The sequence below is a fragment of the Danio rerio genome, chromosome 8 (assembly GCF_049306965.1).
Source record: "Danio rerio strain Tuebingen ecotype United States chromosome 8, GRCz12tu, whole genome shotgun sequence".
Lineage (NCBI taxonomy): Eukaryota > Metazoa > Chordata > Actinopteri > Cypriniformes > Danionidae > Danio > Danio rerio.
This window is the reverse complement of record NC_133183.1, coordinates 33,826,412-33,842,500: the sequence shown is the minus strand read 5'-3', so window position 1 is coordinate 33,842,500 and position 16,089 is coordinate 33,826,412. Positions and strand designations below refer to the sequence as shown.

Sequence of the window (16,089 nt, the reverse complement as noted above, 5' to 3'; positions counted from 1 at the left end):
AGGTGCAGCCATTGGAACCTTATTGGCTTGAGACATCCGATCTCATTCACATCCATTGATTTTAAATAGCCTTTAAATAGCTCATTATGCTGCTTGATGTTTCAAACTGATATTTTCCTGTTAGATTCTTTTTATCCAGTTATAAACACATGTAATGTGTAAATACATGTAATGTAAGCAACTTGACCATTTAACGATTGTTTGTAATTCCTAGTTATTTTCCTCATATGAAGTCCTAAACAATGGCAAAGCTTACTTCCACATAGCAGAATAGGTTAATATATCACTTTATATTACCTCTTAACATGGACAAACAGCCCCAAGGAAAAGAAGACAGTGACCCTGTGTGCCTCTGAAGTAGCATTTGCTCTTCAATGAGAGTGAAAATAAGATGATGTCACCTATACAGAAGGAAAACAGGGATGCAATATCCCTGAGGGGAGAGAGAAAAACCTTTTTCAAAGGTTTGTTCTTTTTTTGGACTGTGAGCCATGTCAAAGGCTATTAAAGCTGACACTCACATGTTGTTGTGAAACAGTTGGCAATTCTGGATCAAAAACATGGAGTGAACGCATGTTACATATCACTTTAAATCAGGCAGGTAGCTAAAAATGATTAGCATGTTTGTTTTTGCACATCTTGCTTCATAACATCTGCCAAGCATAACCAACAGACGCCACATAAATAATCCACAATCTTCAAAAATAGTTTGATACATAGGCATGTGTCAGTAAGCATTATGAGACCAATCTAAATTCAAAAGTAGCTGCAAGCAGCAATGACGGGTCCAGGCCCATAACTTTAACCATCTCTGGTAGTCTGTTTGTAAACGTCAAATTATGTTTTAAAAAAAATAATTACATTTTGATCTAAGATTGCTAAAAAGTAAGGGTATATTCAAACTTGAACGAAAAAGCATAGTACAACTCTCATGCTCTCACAGTTCCCCAAGGTACCCCCTAAAAAATTCTCCTGCCCCCTCAAAGGTCATACGAGTTGGGCTGAATGAAGGATATAGAATGATCCAGATAACACAACAAGGGAGCGAATGTGCACAACCCTGCCCTCGTTTTCAAAAGTTTCTCCAAAGATTCTTCAAATTAAAATGGTTCTGCTGCATTTCCAATTATCTTCATCTTCAAATGTCAAAAAATCCACAGTAATCAATAACAATAGCAAAAGTAGTGCATTTTAAAATGAAAAGCTAAGCAAACAGCCTCACTGATGCACGTCTCCCTGTGTTGAGTCTTTGAGAGCAGATGAGAAGCGCAGCAACAGAGATTTTTCAATGTAATTGTTTTTGTTAATATATATGCGCAACGTAGAATTGCTTATACACAACAGAGCAGCAAAGAAAGAGCCGAATGTGTTTACTGAGGAACTAAGAATGCAAAAGAAAATTAACTCTGTACTGACAGGTGACAAAAAAGTCCACTCATCTCTCAGCGAGTTCATCATTGCAGCTTAAAAAGATTTGAGTTGACCACAAAATAAGAGAGATGCATTTTAAGAATTTGCATAATGTAGATCCTACAAATTCCCAAATTGCTAATTATTTTGATATATCTAATTTGTGTGGACTTTCTGCAATATACATGAAGAGACCTTATTACACTTAATCTACAGTTATGTCCACGTTAAACTTCTTTGGAACAAAATCTTTTTTTATTTTATTTATCCTCCTATTTTAAATATGATTTAAATTGGTCTATAAAACATATATTTCTGTATTTCTCTGGTAATGATCATGCTCTTGATCTTATTGTTTATTTTCTTTGTTACACTGTAAATGTTTTATACACAAAAATAAGTTCCTAAAGGCAATACCTAGATTTAATACTTTGGTAACACTTTACAATAAGGTTCATTAGTTAATGCACTTACTAACATGAACTAATCATGAACAACACATGTACAGCATTTATTAATCATAATTGAACATTTACTAATGCATTATTGACATCCAAGTCCATGCTTGTTAACATTAGTTAATGCACCATGAGTTAACATGAACTAACAATGAACTACTGTATTTTCATTAACTAACGTTAACTAACATGAACAAATACAGTAGTAGATGTATTGTTCATTATTTGTTCATGTTAGTAAATGAATAAATAACATTAACTAATGAACCTTATTGTAAAGTGTGACCAATACTTTTCTTGCTGAAATTTTGTTCAATATTGAATCTCTTAAGCTTATTAATAGCAATAAGAGAAATAATTTCTTAAAGCTTATGATAATCTTTTTTCTTAATAAATGAAGCTTTGTACTATGATTGAGGCTTTTCTTTCCTCTTCTTTATTTTTTGCTATTTGTATTTTCTCTTCAATGCAGTGATGTAATTATTCTTGTATTCAATGAAATAAAAATAATAATAAAAATAATAACAATAATAATAAACTCATGAGTTGAGTTTGTCCTAACAATTACTTTCTAAGGAGAATTATTTTATTTCATAAGGAAAATTATTATGAAAAGACAATATATTATTCAATTATATTAGACAATTAAGTACATTGAAGGCAAAATCCTTTAATAAAAATATTTGGTTGTTTGTGCTAACTGAGAAAATCTGCTAATTTCAGTGAACTTAAATGTTAGTACAGACAAACTGAAAAAGTAAGTTAATGCATTTTAACTAAAGTTAGCAAGTTCTGCTTTGCTTGAAAACGTAAGTTAACCTATGAACACTAAACTTTGCAAGTCCCGGTTACTTGAAATAAGTCCTTTGGTCAATTATTTAACTCTATCAACTAAACATTAAGTTACAAACAACGCAAAAAGATAACTAATGATTTTAAGTTGAGTGAACAATTGTTTTACAGATGAGAGTGTATTTGAAAACCCCTGGTGTATTTGAAGAAGAATTTAAACCTAAATCAAACATTCTGAAATATGGTTTCAATACCATGAAGTGAACCAAACCATCACAGTGATGAATCATAACATACCAAGAACACAAACATAAGTTGCAGAGCATATATTTTAAAACAACCCAAAATATTCTACTTCTTGCCTGATGGAGAGCTGAGAGCAGAGATTTTGCAATAAACACAAACCAAGACATGTTGTTAAAATACTGAGGTTGGATTTTGTGTAGTAGTTTACAGTAAATTTTTAATATGCTACAAAGCACATATTTCTTCACTTGCAGATGTTTTTGAAGCAGGTTTCAGCTCAGTACATGTATGCTCGAGGAAACCTGGCCTATCAGCAGCAGGCACCTTGAGGGGCTGCCAACCTGAGGCAAAACACAATTACCACTTCACTCAAGTGGCCCTTGAGGGGAACATGCACCAAAAGGAAGAGAAGCAAACCTCTAAAGACACAGCTAAGTTTTTTTTTTTCAATGGCATTTATAAACATGCTGCAGCACATTCTCATGAAGTCAATCTGCACCAAAGGATCATTAAAAAAAACACATTTAGGCCTTTCAGTTAACTGATTCAGTTAACTTTCATTAAAATATGGGTAAAATAACGGGGTTTTATCTGATAAATGTATGTAAATATGAAACACCATGCTTTTTCTGACCTGTTTTTATTAAATATATATAAATAAGTGAAAATTTGACTGTTGCTACCCTGAACTTTCGTAAACATTATAAAATTATATGTATATATATTATAAAATGTATGGTGGTCATTAGGCCTGTCTCAATAATCAGAAAATCGACTTATCCTGCAATACATGGACATGACCTCAACCACTTTTGGCCACACAATATATATATATACCGTCCAATATTTTTATGTCTATTCTAATGTCTTAAAAACTTGAGCAGATTACACAGCTTCTGTCATGTCATCTAATCCCTGTTGGAGATGTCAGACATTCAGGGATTTTTTTTTTACTAACAGACAAAAAAGAAAGTTACATTTTCATATCTTTCCTGAAAACTATTTTTGAGGAGGTAACAAAGTAAACTGTTTCAAATCTGCAGTCCACTTCCAGAAAAGTTATGATTCAGGAATAACATTAAAGCCAAAAGGGTCATTTACATGTGCTTGACATAAATTGGTTTTAAAATGACAATAATATCACTTATCACAATAATTTCTTTGACTATTTAATCGCACAACAGTAATGACTTATCGTGACATACCTAGTGGTCATTATTTTTACCTCAGAAAAAAAAAAACATTAAGCAGGACACAGTCAAATTTTTTAACTATATATAATAATTAACTTGGAATACAATTTATTTATGTGAATAAACAATGTGCAAAAAATCTGAAAAATGAGTTATGTATTATAACAATGGAATGACACAAGGAGAAAGCACTGAACTACTGAAACCTATTTAATAGTTTATATAACAGGCTAGTTAATGATGGCACCTTAAAGATGCCTCTTATATGGAGAATGAATTCACATGCATTGCTCAAGTGTAAGTTTTTCACAGAATTCTTGATGGTCCTGTGGGTCTAGTTTATCAAATCTGACCTTTAATTTGTTTTTTCTACTGATTTCTATTTTATTATTATTACTTTTTATTTCTAATCCGGTGACCATGACTTCATTCATCCTGGTGAATTGCTCCAGATTCGCCATCCGATTTTCTAGTAACAGAATCCGCTTGTCTTTTTCAATGTTTTGTAGTCTCAATGCTTTCACTTCCTCCACCAGGCCCCATGATCTTCTTCTGCTGTTGTCTAACAACAGAAACTTCCTCTGTTAACATATCCAGCGATCGGCATATCGTTTTTCCGTTTTTGTTATAATTTTTGTAGCATAACCTCAACACCAGCACGCACCAGCATACACTCTCTCTACTCACTCTGGATTCAGAACAGGTGATTGGCTAGGCCATTCTACAGCTCTTCTTTATCTGATAGCTTTGAGAGTTTCCTTGGCTGTGTTTTGGATCGTTGTCTTGCTGAAATGTCCACCCTGGTTTCATCTTCACCATCTTGGTAATGTAGATGTTGGACTGAAGCAGCATTTACAATGACGAAAGGCAGAGAGTTGCTGAACAACTACTCAGAGATTTCAGCTGCTGTCTGGGCTTTCACTGCCTTTCTTCACCTCCCTTTCTTCATGTGTTCAATACGTTTTCCCTTTGTTATTTTATTACACATAACTTAATTTGTAAACTAATTAGATTTGTTGTTTTTTTGCATATATGGGTTTCTTTGGTTGCTGTTAACATCTGGTGAAAAATTCCAGTCAACGGCACCTTTAGTAATATGTTTTCAGAGAAAAATAGTGACGTGTTTAATACTTATTTTCCCCACTGTAATTGTTATTGTCTAAAGATTATGCTTTACTACAAACAACAACATTAACATAACAATGACATCACTTAACAAATGCCCTTCAGCTATGTTTTTACAATGTATTGTAATGTCTCCTTTTGTGCTGACAAGAAAAAATGTACAATTAATCAAAACTGAAAAAAATAGCAAATAGGTTTAATGACCTTGTTAAGTCCTATTCAGTCATGAATAAGACTTGGAAGATAGAATTTGCAGAACAATAATAACAAAAAATCTTTACATAAACACAACAAATGCACGAATAATCCAGTAGGAGGTTGATGGGATTGAAAAATCAACACTACGATCTGCAGGCTTCAGATTTTGCAATATCCCTGATCTCGCTCACAACGCCCCAGCTGTTGCACTGGTAATTTATGTGCAACAAACCAAAAGGATAATCAGCGTTTTGAAATTGGACAGAGAGGAGGAGGAGGAGGAGAGATAATACCTTTGAGGATGAATTTCATCAATAACCAATTAGCCCCGTCCTGGAGGAAAAAAAAAACCCATTTCATGCAACCTGTCGTTTCAACCAAATTTGAAAAAGAACAGATTGGTTCCTTTACAACCGTTGTGACTATCAAATATGGCCTTGTTTGAACCGACTGGCCTCGCATCCCACAATGCCCTGGTCCTCATTGTACCTGCGATAACAGGATAACTGGAATATGCCACAGATCTGCTGTCGCCTGGCAACCGGCTGGCCGAATAGATCGCGCCTGCTTTATTATTATTTTTTGTTGCCAATCTGCATTTCCTTTGACTAATGCTAATGATCACTTCTGTTTCTTTAATTCATTAGAAAAGTAGCAGCTTTGTGTCTCCTCACAGCTATCAGATATCCTGTTCATTAGGACGGTGTGCCGCGTTGTCTGGTTTATAACGAGAGGAAATAAGGTGGCTGTTTCCTGCAGTGGCATCAGTATTTCCAGCGACAGGCTCTGACAGGCAACAGGAACGCTTCTCTCCAAACGCCGAGCCATTGGCAAGCCTCATCAGCCAGCCAATTGAGGGGAATAATTCAACATGGCTGCTGCTTTTGGCAGATTATAATGGGATACACGCAGCTAAATATGGCCTAGGCTATTACAAAGTAAAGAAGATGCAGAATATAGGGAAGATAGTGCACTCTATGGCCAAATACAGAGAAAGCAAAATAAAAAAAATAAAAGGTCAAATGAAATAGGACAGAGTTGCTGCTTGCATTCAAGCATATAAGATCATTTGTAAGGTGCTTTTACATTTTTTTCAGTCAGTGTTCCTTACCCAAATTTCATTATTTCTAAATAAAGCTTTTAATTGACCCTTTGCTGACCACGCAATCTGGACAATCCTAACACCGTTATTCCAAGCCCCCTTCACTGTGTTTGTAGGGTCTGTCTGCAGACTGCAGGACAGAGGCGTAACATGAAGGGGGAGTAACTTGAAGTTGTCGAGACCATCGTGTCAATGTTGTCAGCAAGATGGCGCTGTACCCACAGTTATTAATGTATACACCTACCGCAACCCTAAACCCAGTAATTAGAGTTAATAGCGTCTACACCTTCCTCTAACCCTAAACCAAACCGTCACAGTTATTAATATCTAAACCTACCCCAACCCTAAACCACCGAGGGTTGTGGAGGCTTTCATACTTGACAACCACGCCATTGTGCTGTCATTTGCAACCACTTGGGGTGACCCCAAGTAGGCTAACTGTTATGACAAAACGGACGAAAAAGACAGCAAGTGGAGTCGCAAGAATGAATATAATAATATATCAAATGAATTGATTATGGGTTAATTTTGGAGAAAACTCATGAAAACATTTACTGAAAATGTTCTCTGGAAAGTATTTCCACATTCTTGCCAACAACATCTCGTTGTGACATCTCGCATGGCTCAATGGGATCTCGATAGCCAAGTTATGCCTCTACTACAAGTTAACTCCTTTCATGTTACGCCCTTCTCTTGCAGCTCGCAGACAGATACACTTGCACTGTCCAGCATGTTGGCAACAGGCATCATAAGTAACATTGGCAATTAACCTGAAAAATTGTAGCAAGTCCTATACGCACAACTTTTCACAGAGACAGCAGCTATACAGAAAGGCATGGCAATAATTCAATTATTTCGCGAAAACCTAGAGAAGTGTATGAAATGGATACTTTGTGTGGACAAACCACAATCAACTAGGCTTGCATTAGCCACTTTGAATGATCAGGGAATATGTTATATGACTGACAAGTTAACTAATCAATCAGGTTTCACTTTGAGCCATGCCATGTTTGTGGGCGTGGACTTGTCCTCAGAATAACCAACCTTTATTTTATGTTTGGTCAGTTTGTGGCTAATTCGTAAGAACTCATACGAGTTCAGTCGTATGAAAATTTATGATTTTAAAAAGTAGGCGTGGCACCCAACCCCACCCCTAAACCCAACCGTCAATGGGTGATGAGCAAATTGTACTACATTGTACAAATGAAATTGTTTAAATTCATACGAATTAATCACTAAATCAAAAAGTTACGAATTGCCATGAGATTGCGTTGGAATAACAGTCCGAGACACATCATTGCATCATTCCTCCACAAACATCTTTAAAACTTTACAAAAACGCATCAATATTATTTAATATTATAATGATCTAAAAGCAAAACATTAAAGAAATCAGCAGGACTATATGTAGACTTTGTTCATTATTCATTATTTTTCTGTATCAGATTCATTATTTTGGTGATTCACTTCAACATGAAGATCATGCAGACTGAGATGACATTTTTTTTTAGCAAGGTTCTGTTGTATTTGTGATAAGCAAATAAAAAAAGTTTCTGTTAAAGTTAAATTCTCTTGTATTTAGGACCAATATGACAGAAAAACTTAAAGTTTTAAAGTTTTAAGTACAGCCAATAGAAAAAAAAAACAAAGAAAAATAAAAGCATACCTGCGTGTTTGTTGACATCACATGTTGAAGCATTTATGAAGAGAATATTGCCAGCTTGTAATAAGAATCCAGCGTTTACATCAAATTAATAAATGCTCATAGCCACAAAGTTATCCTCACAATAACAGAGGGCTGCACAGGCAGAAAATGCCTGACTGTCTGACTGAAATTAATCTTAACAGTCTTTTATGATTTCAAATATGCATTATGGTGTTGTCTTTTTCGAGATGTCACCGTTTGCATGTGTTTGTGAATTATGTTAGGGAATCAATATGTAACATTTGAATTATATTCGAATCATCTAAATTTCCATTCACTATACTTATAGGATAGCTTCAATGTTTTTTGTTGGTTCGTTTTCATTCATTTTCCTTCAGCTTTGTCTCCATTTCAGAGGTTGCCACAGCAGAATGAACCGCCAACTATTCCAGATCATGTTTTACACAGCAGATGCCCTTCCAGAATCCCCTACTGGGAACACGCATACACACTCATTTACAGACACACTCATACACTACGGCCAATTTTGTTTATTCAATTCATCCATAGCGCATATCTTATCTTATGGGGGAAACCAGAGCATCTGGGAGGAAACACACGTGAACATGGGGAGAACACGCAAACTCCACACAGAAACGCCAACTGACCCAGCCAGGACTCGAACCAGCAGCCTTCTTACTGTGAGGCGACAGTGCTAACCCCTGAGCCACCATGCCGTGCACCAGATTTAATCTGGTATAAATAAATGAAAATGGTATAAATAAATCTTGCTGTAGAAAAAGCAAGATACAAATAGTTAAATTATATGAGATTGCTTCACTTATATTAATATTTAGAGGCAAAATTGATAACTACATAATCCACACAACAGATTAAATTCAACGTGTTTTAAATTAATAAGTAGAATTTCAAACACATTGATACTATAACGTAAATCATGTTCTTAAATGTTTCTAGTTCAATTACATTAAAAGTATATGGGTGGAAATATTATATGTAAGAATACAGAATAAATAAATCTTATTTTTTTAGGCCTCAAGATTGTTTTGAGTGTAGTGTTGTCTGCAACAATATTTACCTCATCAGGAATTAGACACACACACACAAAAAAACACCCTTATTGAGCACACAGTGTAATGAATCAAGTCGCTTATCCTGACGGATCTCATGTCATTAAGATGGATTTCTGTATGCAAATAAGCATTTGTTCCTTTTGTGTGTGCGTTTCTCAACAACTTAACATGAATGTCAATTGCCAAGATGCAAATCATTCATTAATCATAGATGAATATCTTTAAAATATTGCTGAATTATAGTGCTATATTATAGGGCTGACACCTGTTCAGAGCATTGTTCAGCAAATATTGCTATTCACTTAATATTGATTCAATACATAATTATTTTAAATTCAATTAAAAATCAATTTAATTGACACTTCTTAAGAAATCAGTTAGCAAATGCATTTTGAAAACACAGCGGTTATGACTCAGATTTGTGTATATTATGTGAAAGTCATTTCCCACACAGATTCATGCTGTTGCCTGCATGTGAAGACAATGATGTGAATCATTCTAACGGTCCTTCATAAGCTTGTTAGGAGGCTTTCACGCTAGCCTGGGTTTATTTAAGGTCAGAGCTCTGTTCATTGAATAATATGAAGCGCACCATCTAGCAAACTCTACTGTGGTACTTTTCTAAAGTGAATGCAACCTTATTAAATCACATCAAACTATGTATTTGTGTTTATTTACATGCTTTCCTGAAGTATTACTGACTAGTTGCCTGAAGAAAATGTTTATCTAATTTCTGTTTGTCCTCAGCAGAAATCAGCTCCCTTCTCCTTCATTTAACCCTTAAGTGATGATCCTGCCTTACAAGCACGCTCATACAGTGCAGATAGAGAATAGGTCATGACAAGTCTACTTAGATCTAATAACCATTCAATGTGAGATCCAACATGAGACCTGAAAAGATTACGCTCTAAAACAGGTCGGGGTTGGTATTAGTGACATTGGGTTATGGGTATTTTTAAAAGGAACAGATTTTTTTTTTTTTTTTTTTTAAAGGGTCATCTTACATCTCCCCAAGATCTTAACCATTGAGTTTGACTATTTTTAATCTAACTCTAGGTTATAAAATGTGCTATTACCAAAAAAAGCTATATATTTCTTTAAAAACATATATGTTCTAAGGATGTGGGCTAATGTAATTAAACTATTTAGTCATTTGTGTTTTTATACTCTCTTACAGCGTCAGCATTTATCTTTTAATATAATGTAAATTATAATTTATTCATGTGATGGCAAAGCTGAATTTTCTGCATCATTACTCCTGTCGCCAGTGTCACATTCTCCTTCAGAAATCATTCCAGTATGCTGATTCTATTAATAATGTTGGAAACAGTTGTGCTGCTTTATCTTGTATCAACGTCTGATGAATAGAAATTTAACCGCAATGATTAGAAACAGAAACGATGTGTAATATCAAAAATATCTCTACCATCACTTCAGTTTAGGTGAACGTGTCCTTGTTGAAAAAGAGAATTTTAAATTGAAACTATTCACATTAAAGAGATACTTCACACACACACTATATATATATATATATATATATATATATATATATATATATATATATATATATATATATATATATATATATATATATATATATATATATATATATACATATACATACATACATACATACATACACACATACACACACACACTGTACATACACACACACACACACACACACACACACACACACACACACACACACACATATATATATATATATATATATATATATATATATATATATATATATATATATATATATATATATATATATATATATATATATATATATATATATATATATATTTTTTTTTTTTCTTTCCTTCGGTTGAACAGTAAATAAGATATTTAGAAAGAAAATCTAAGAACCTGTAACCATTTGCATCCATGGTTAAAAAAAAAAAAAAAACAATGGAAGTAAACAGTTGCATTCTTAATGCAAATTTATCTTCTTTTTGTGTTCAACTGAAAAAAAGTGTAAAGAGTGAGTAAATAATAACAAAATCTTTTTTGGATGAATTATGAGAGCTAAAGAAGATATTTAGAAATTAAATAAATACATAAATAAAAAAATTAACTATTCGCATGCATAGTAAAAAAATACTAAGGAAGTCAATGGTTAAAGGTTTTAAACATTTTTCAAAACATTTTTTTTTGTTCAACAGAGGACAAAACTCTCTATCTTTAAAAAAAAGTAAAAAGTAAAGAGTGAGTAAATGATAACAGAAACTTCATTTTTGGGTAAACTACGAACACTAGAGAAGATATTTAAAATAAAAAAGAATCTAAAAACCTGTAACAATTGGCATCCATAGTAAAAAAAAAATTCAATGGAAGACAATAGATACAGGTTTTCAGCATTCTTCAAAATATCTTCTTTGGTGTTTAAGAAAAGACAGAACGCTTTGAAAAAAAAAAAAGAGTAAAGAGTAAGTAAATGATGACAGAATCTTAATTTTTGGGTAAACTACAAACACTAAAAAAATATATTTAGAATAAAAAAAAAACTGTAACCATTGGCATCTGGAATAAAAAATAAAAATATAAATGGAGGTCAATGATTACGGGTTTTCAGCATTCTTCAAAATATCTTCTGTGATCAATAGAAGAAATAACCTCTTTGTTTGAAACAAGTAAATAGTGAGTAAACGATAACAGAATCTTCATTTTTGGGTGAACTGCCTGTAATAGCCTCCTCCACTAAAAAACTCTTTGAAGCAGATGCGACAGGCAGCTCTAGTAAGGCGGTTTTCTGTTCTCATCCCCTGACAACAGGAATGGCAGTGCATGGCATGAGTCAATCTTTATCCTGAGTCCCTGCTGCGAAATCTGAAGGGCTGCCACCACAAACAACATCTCAAGCAGTCAAACAGAGGCAGAACGCAAGATACACGCTGTTGCTGAGCACTCATTGGACTGATTCGTTCTCCTAGCAGGACGGCTTTCATCACCAGATGCACAAACATTGAAAAAGACCTTAAACCATTACTGTGCGCTCAGTCAACTGATAAGCTTATCTTTAGTGGCACTGCAATAACCGTATTGTCAGATGATACCGGCCACTAATATCTGCTCATAGCTACAATAAAGACTGAAAAGCAGGCAAATAAAAGCTTGAAATGTACAAATAGCATCCGATACAATTGCAGCAGAAGACAATTAAAGAATAAGAGCAAGCCACAAATCTTGCTAAATGTGAATGATTGTTCTACTAATGGATTGATTGGTGGACTGATTGTAAAGAGTAGTTACAGGAAAAGAAGCATTAGTTAAAATTACAACTTTTCATTGATCATTCAAGTTAGCTTATAGTTACATTAAAACATATTAAAGGGATAGTTCACCCAAAACTGGATATTCTACCATTACATACTTACATCTTTAAAAAATGTTTGTTGTAATTAAACACAAAAGAATATATTTTAAAGAAAGTGGCAAACCTGCAACCATTGACTTACATATTAGTTGTTACTTTTCACTATGGAAGTCAATGGTTACAGGTTTCCAACATTCTTCAAAATATCTTCTTTTTGTGTTCAATAGAAAAAAACTCACAATAAAATCCAAGGTGAGTAAATATGATGGCAAAATTATGATAGGGAGATGAACTGTCCCTTTAACAGAAACATTTTAATATAATGCTTGTGATAAATAATGTAGAAATTAAGCAAAATGCTTTTAATATATTTTCACTGCAGCAAAAGACAATTATAGCATATTGGCTAGGAAAATACTTTATATTGGATGATAGTGCTAGTAATAAATTGATCGCAAACCAAAAAAAAAAAAAAATTACAAAAAGTAACATTAAAAGGTGGCGAGGCAGTGGCGCAGTAGGTAGTGCTGTCGCCACACAGCAAGAAGGTCGCTGGTTTGAACCTCGGCTCAGTTGGCATTTTTGTGTGGAGTTTGCATGTTCTCCCTGCTTTCACATGGGTTTCCTCCGGGTGCTCCGGTTTCCCCCACCGTCCAAAGACATGCGGTACAGGTGAATTGGGTAGGCTAAATTGTACGTATTGTATGAGTGAGTGTGTGAATGTGAGTGTGGATGTTTCCCAGAGATGGGCTGCGGTTGATATTTGGTTGATTTTAGCTTGTGTTACAAAGTGACCAAAATCCAACGTCGAGCCAACATCTTAAACAAACATCATATTGACGTCAAATACTGACATTTATTCATCAGGTATAGCAACCAAAATCCAACGTCTGATAGATGTCATAGACATCTACCCAACGTCAAGATGTAACATGATTCATTAACATTATATTTGGATGATTTTAGGTTTGATGATTTCTAATAAAAAAATAAAGTAGTGACTGCACTTTGAAGCAAAGTAGTGGGATAAAAGTACCAATACTGCACTATAAATGTACTTAAGGGAAAGTACATTTTTAAAAGTACTTAATAAATTAAAATTCCAGAGAAAAACTACTCAATTGAAGTAGTTTGAGAGTATTTGTAATTTGCTACTTTAATATTGACCAGTGGTATAAAGCCTAGTTCTAGAAAAAAATAAATAAATCAGTGGTCATTTTAAACCAAGGCTGCATGAGAAAGAACAGAAATACTGGAAGACCAGATTAATTAATGGGAGTTCGTTGGACTGAAAATGCCTTTTGATAAGTCTTTTGTTCGTAGCAGCGTGTTTTGAACAAAGGCTTAGATAAAAGCATATTTGATATGCAGACAAGTGTTTGAAAAGCGCTCTCGGTAGAAAGGAAATGAAAAAGAGTGAATAGAGGGAGAAAAACTTCAAAGATCTAGATGAAACCCACAATTTGTTTTGTTTACGTGAGAAACAATGTTGAAATAAAATGCAGGACAAGAAATATATACATTGGGGGAAATTGAATTCATAAGATAAATAATATGACACATGCACAAGCTTTTAAATCTAAAATAATGCATTTTAACTGCAACGCTTACCTCCACAATCGTGGTCTTGGCTGCCTTGCACATGGGCTGGTTGAAGTTTCGGGCTGTTTTTCTGATTAAGAAAAAAAGAAAAAGAACATGCATCTGTACATCAGAACAGCAAGTCTGTAAAACCAGCTTTAAATTGAAAAGGCTGAGGTGGAATATTACTATGAGTGTGATGTTCTTTTCTCTGTTTAAGAAGCACTAATGATGAAATGTTGTGAAAGTAGAATGAGAAGATATAAAAATCAGTGCAGAGATATTATTAGAAACTGCTATTGTCAAGTCATCATCGCATCCATATTGGTGCCCCTTTAAAAAATATCAACCAAAGCAAAACGAGTGTATTCAGTTTATGGAAAAGGAAACAGTGCACCCTTGTGGTAAAACGCAATACTGCACTGTAAATAAATTATGTAAGGTTGCAAGATGTTAATAAATGAGCACTTAAAATCATACAGTGTCCTCACATTGATTAAATCATTAGTTACATATTTTATAAAATGTTATATACAGAATGAAATATGGAAAGTATTTTAATATAAAATCCTTTTATAATATTCACCATAAAACACATATTTATATTATATATAGACCATTCAAAAAATTGAGATCAGTGAAATATGTTGTTTAACATATGTACAGTGCTCAGCATACATATGTACACCCTTCACAAATCTATATTTTAAGAGCATATTTTAAATAGGAAGCTATACAATATTAGATTTGTGCATATTCATTAGTCAGTAGTGAAGCCAAATCTGGAGCTTATCTAACCAAATAACTTACGATAACGGTCCAAAACTAGAACACCCAAATTTATGTTTTATATTTCTATTATTTCTATTATTTTTTTTTTTTATTTATTTAAATTAGTTGAAATTTTGTAGGTTTTAATTTTAATTTTCTTTATATTCTGCTAAAATTTAATTGTAATATCTTTCAATTTCTAAAAATGATTGTTTACTAAAATATTATTTTAATAAATATATCTGTTTTGTTTAAATGCACCAAAAATACATTGCCTATATTCACTGAGAAATGGATACAGATATTCATTTTTAAAATGGGGTGTTCTTAATTATGCTGCATGTACAGTATATATGCATGTACCTACGTATTATCTATTAAGAATTACATCTGTGAACATTATTTATAAATACAACTGTTCATTTTCATTTAGCTGTGCTCAATCACATTAAATAACATTAAAAGAAAAATTAACAGAATAATACAAATTTTAATAATTTATTTTAAATGCTTTATGATCATGTGACACTCGAATAGGCAGTTGTAAAGATGCTAAACTCAGGGATTTTTTTAAATGGTTTTAAAACAAGACACAACTTTATACATCTCATAAATAATATTAAATATTAGCTAATGTTATAATATTACCTTTAAAAACCTAATATATAAAATTAAACACCTAATAAATAATAAATAAATGAATGAATGAATGAACGAACGAGCCAGTGCACAAAAAAAAAAAAAAAACGTGCAAACGAACGAAGGAGCGAACAAACAAAAAAATATACCAGCCTCAAAGTATGCACAGTTGCGCATTTCAAATAGAAAAATAACACTCCTATTTTTTTATGTATTTTAATACTATTTTTACAATGTCATTTTTTGTGGGATGTATAATAAAAATTACTGGGTTTAAATTTCAAAGAAGACATTTCACTACATGCATTGTTTAAAACACAAGCTAATATAATGTAATGCCTATGTTTCTTTTTCAAAAAGTGTCTCATGTGGCCTTGCCTTCAGTGAAATAGTCTGTGGGTATGTGCTAAATGGAAACAGAAAGGTGAGAGAAAAGAGCTATTTTCAGGTTTGGGCAAAACACCAAACACACCATGTGATACTGTGCATGTGACACTGTACTGTTAAAAA

The 16,089-nt window shown here is 33.3% G+C and overlaps 1 protein-coding gene across 1 annotated transcript in view; it reads right to left on the bottom strand.

Moving 5' to 3' along the window:
* oxct1a (3-oxoacid CoA transferase 1a) overlaps nucleotides 1-16,089 on the bottom strand; it is a 101,434-nt gene that overhangs the window by 68,672 nt on the left and 16,673 nt on the right. Inside the window, 1 exon segment of the mRNA NM_001007291.1 lies at nucleotides 14,200-14,260. Coding sequence (NP_001007292.1) covers nucleotides 14,200-14,260 — 61 coding nt within the window.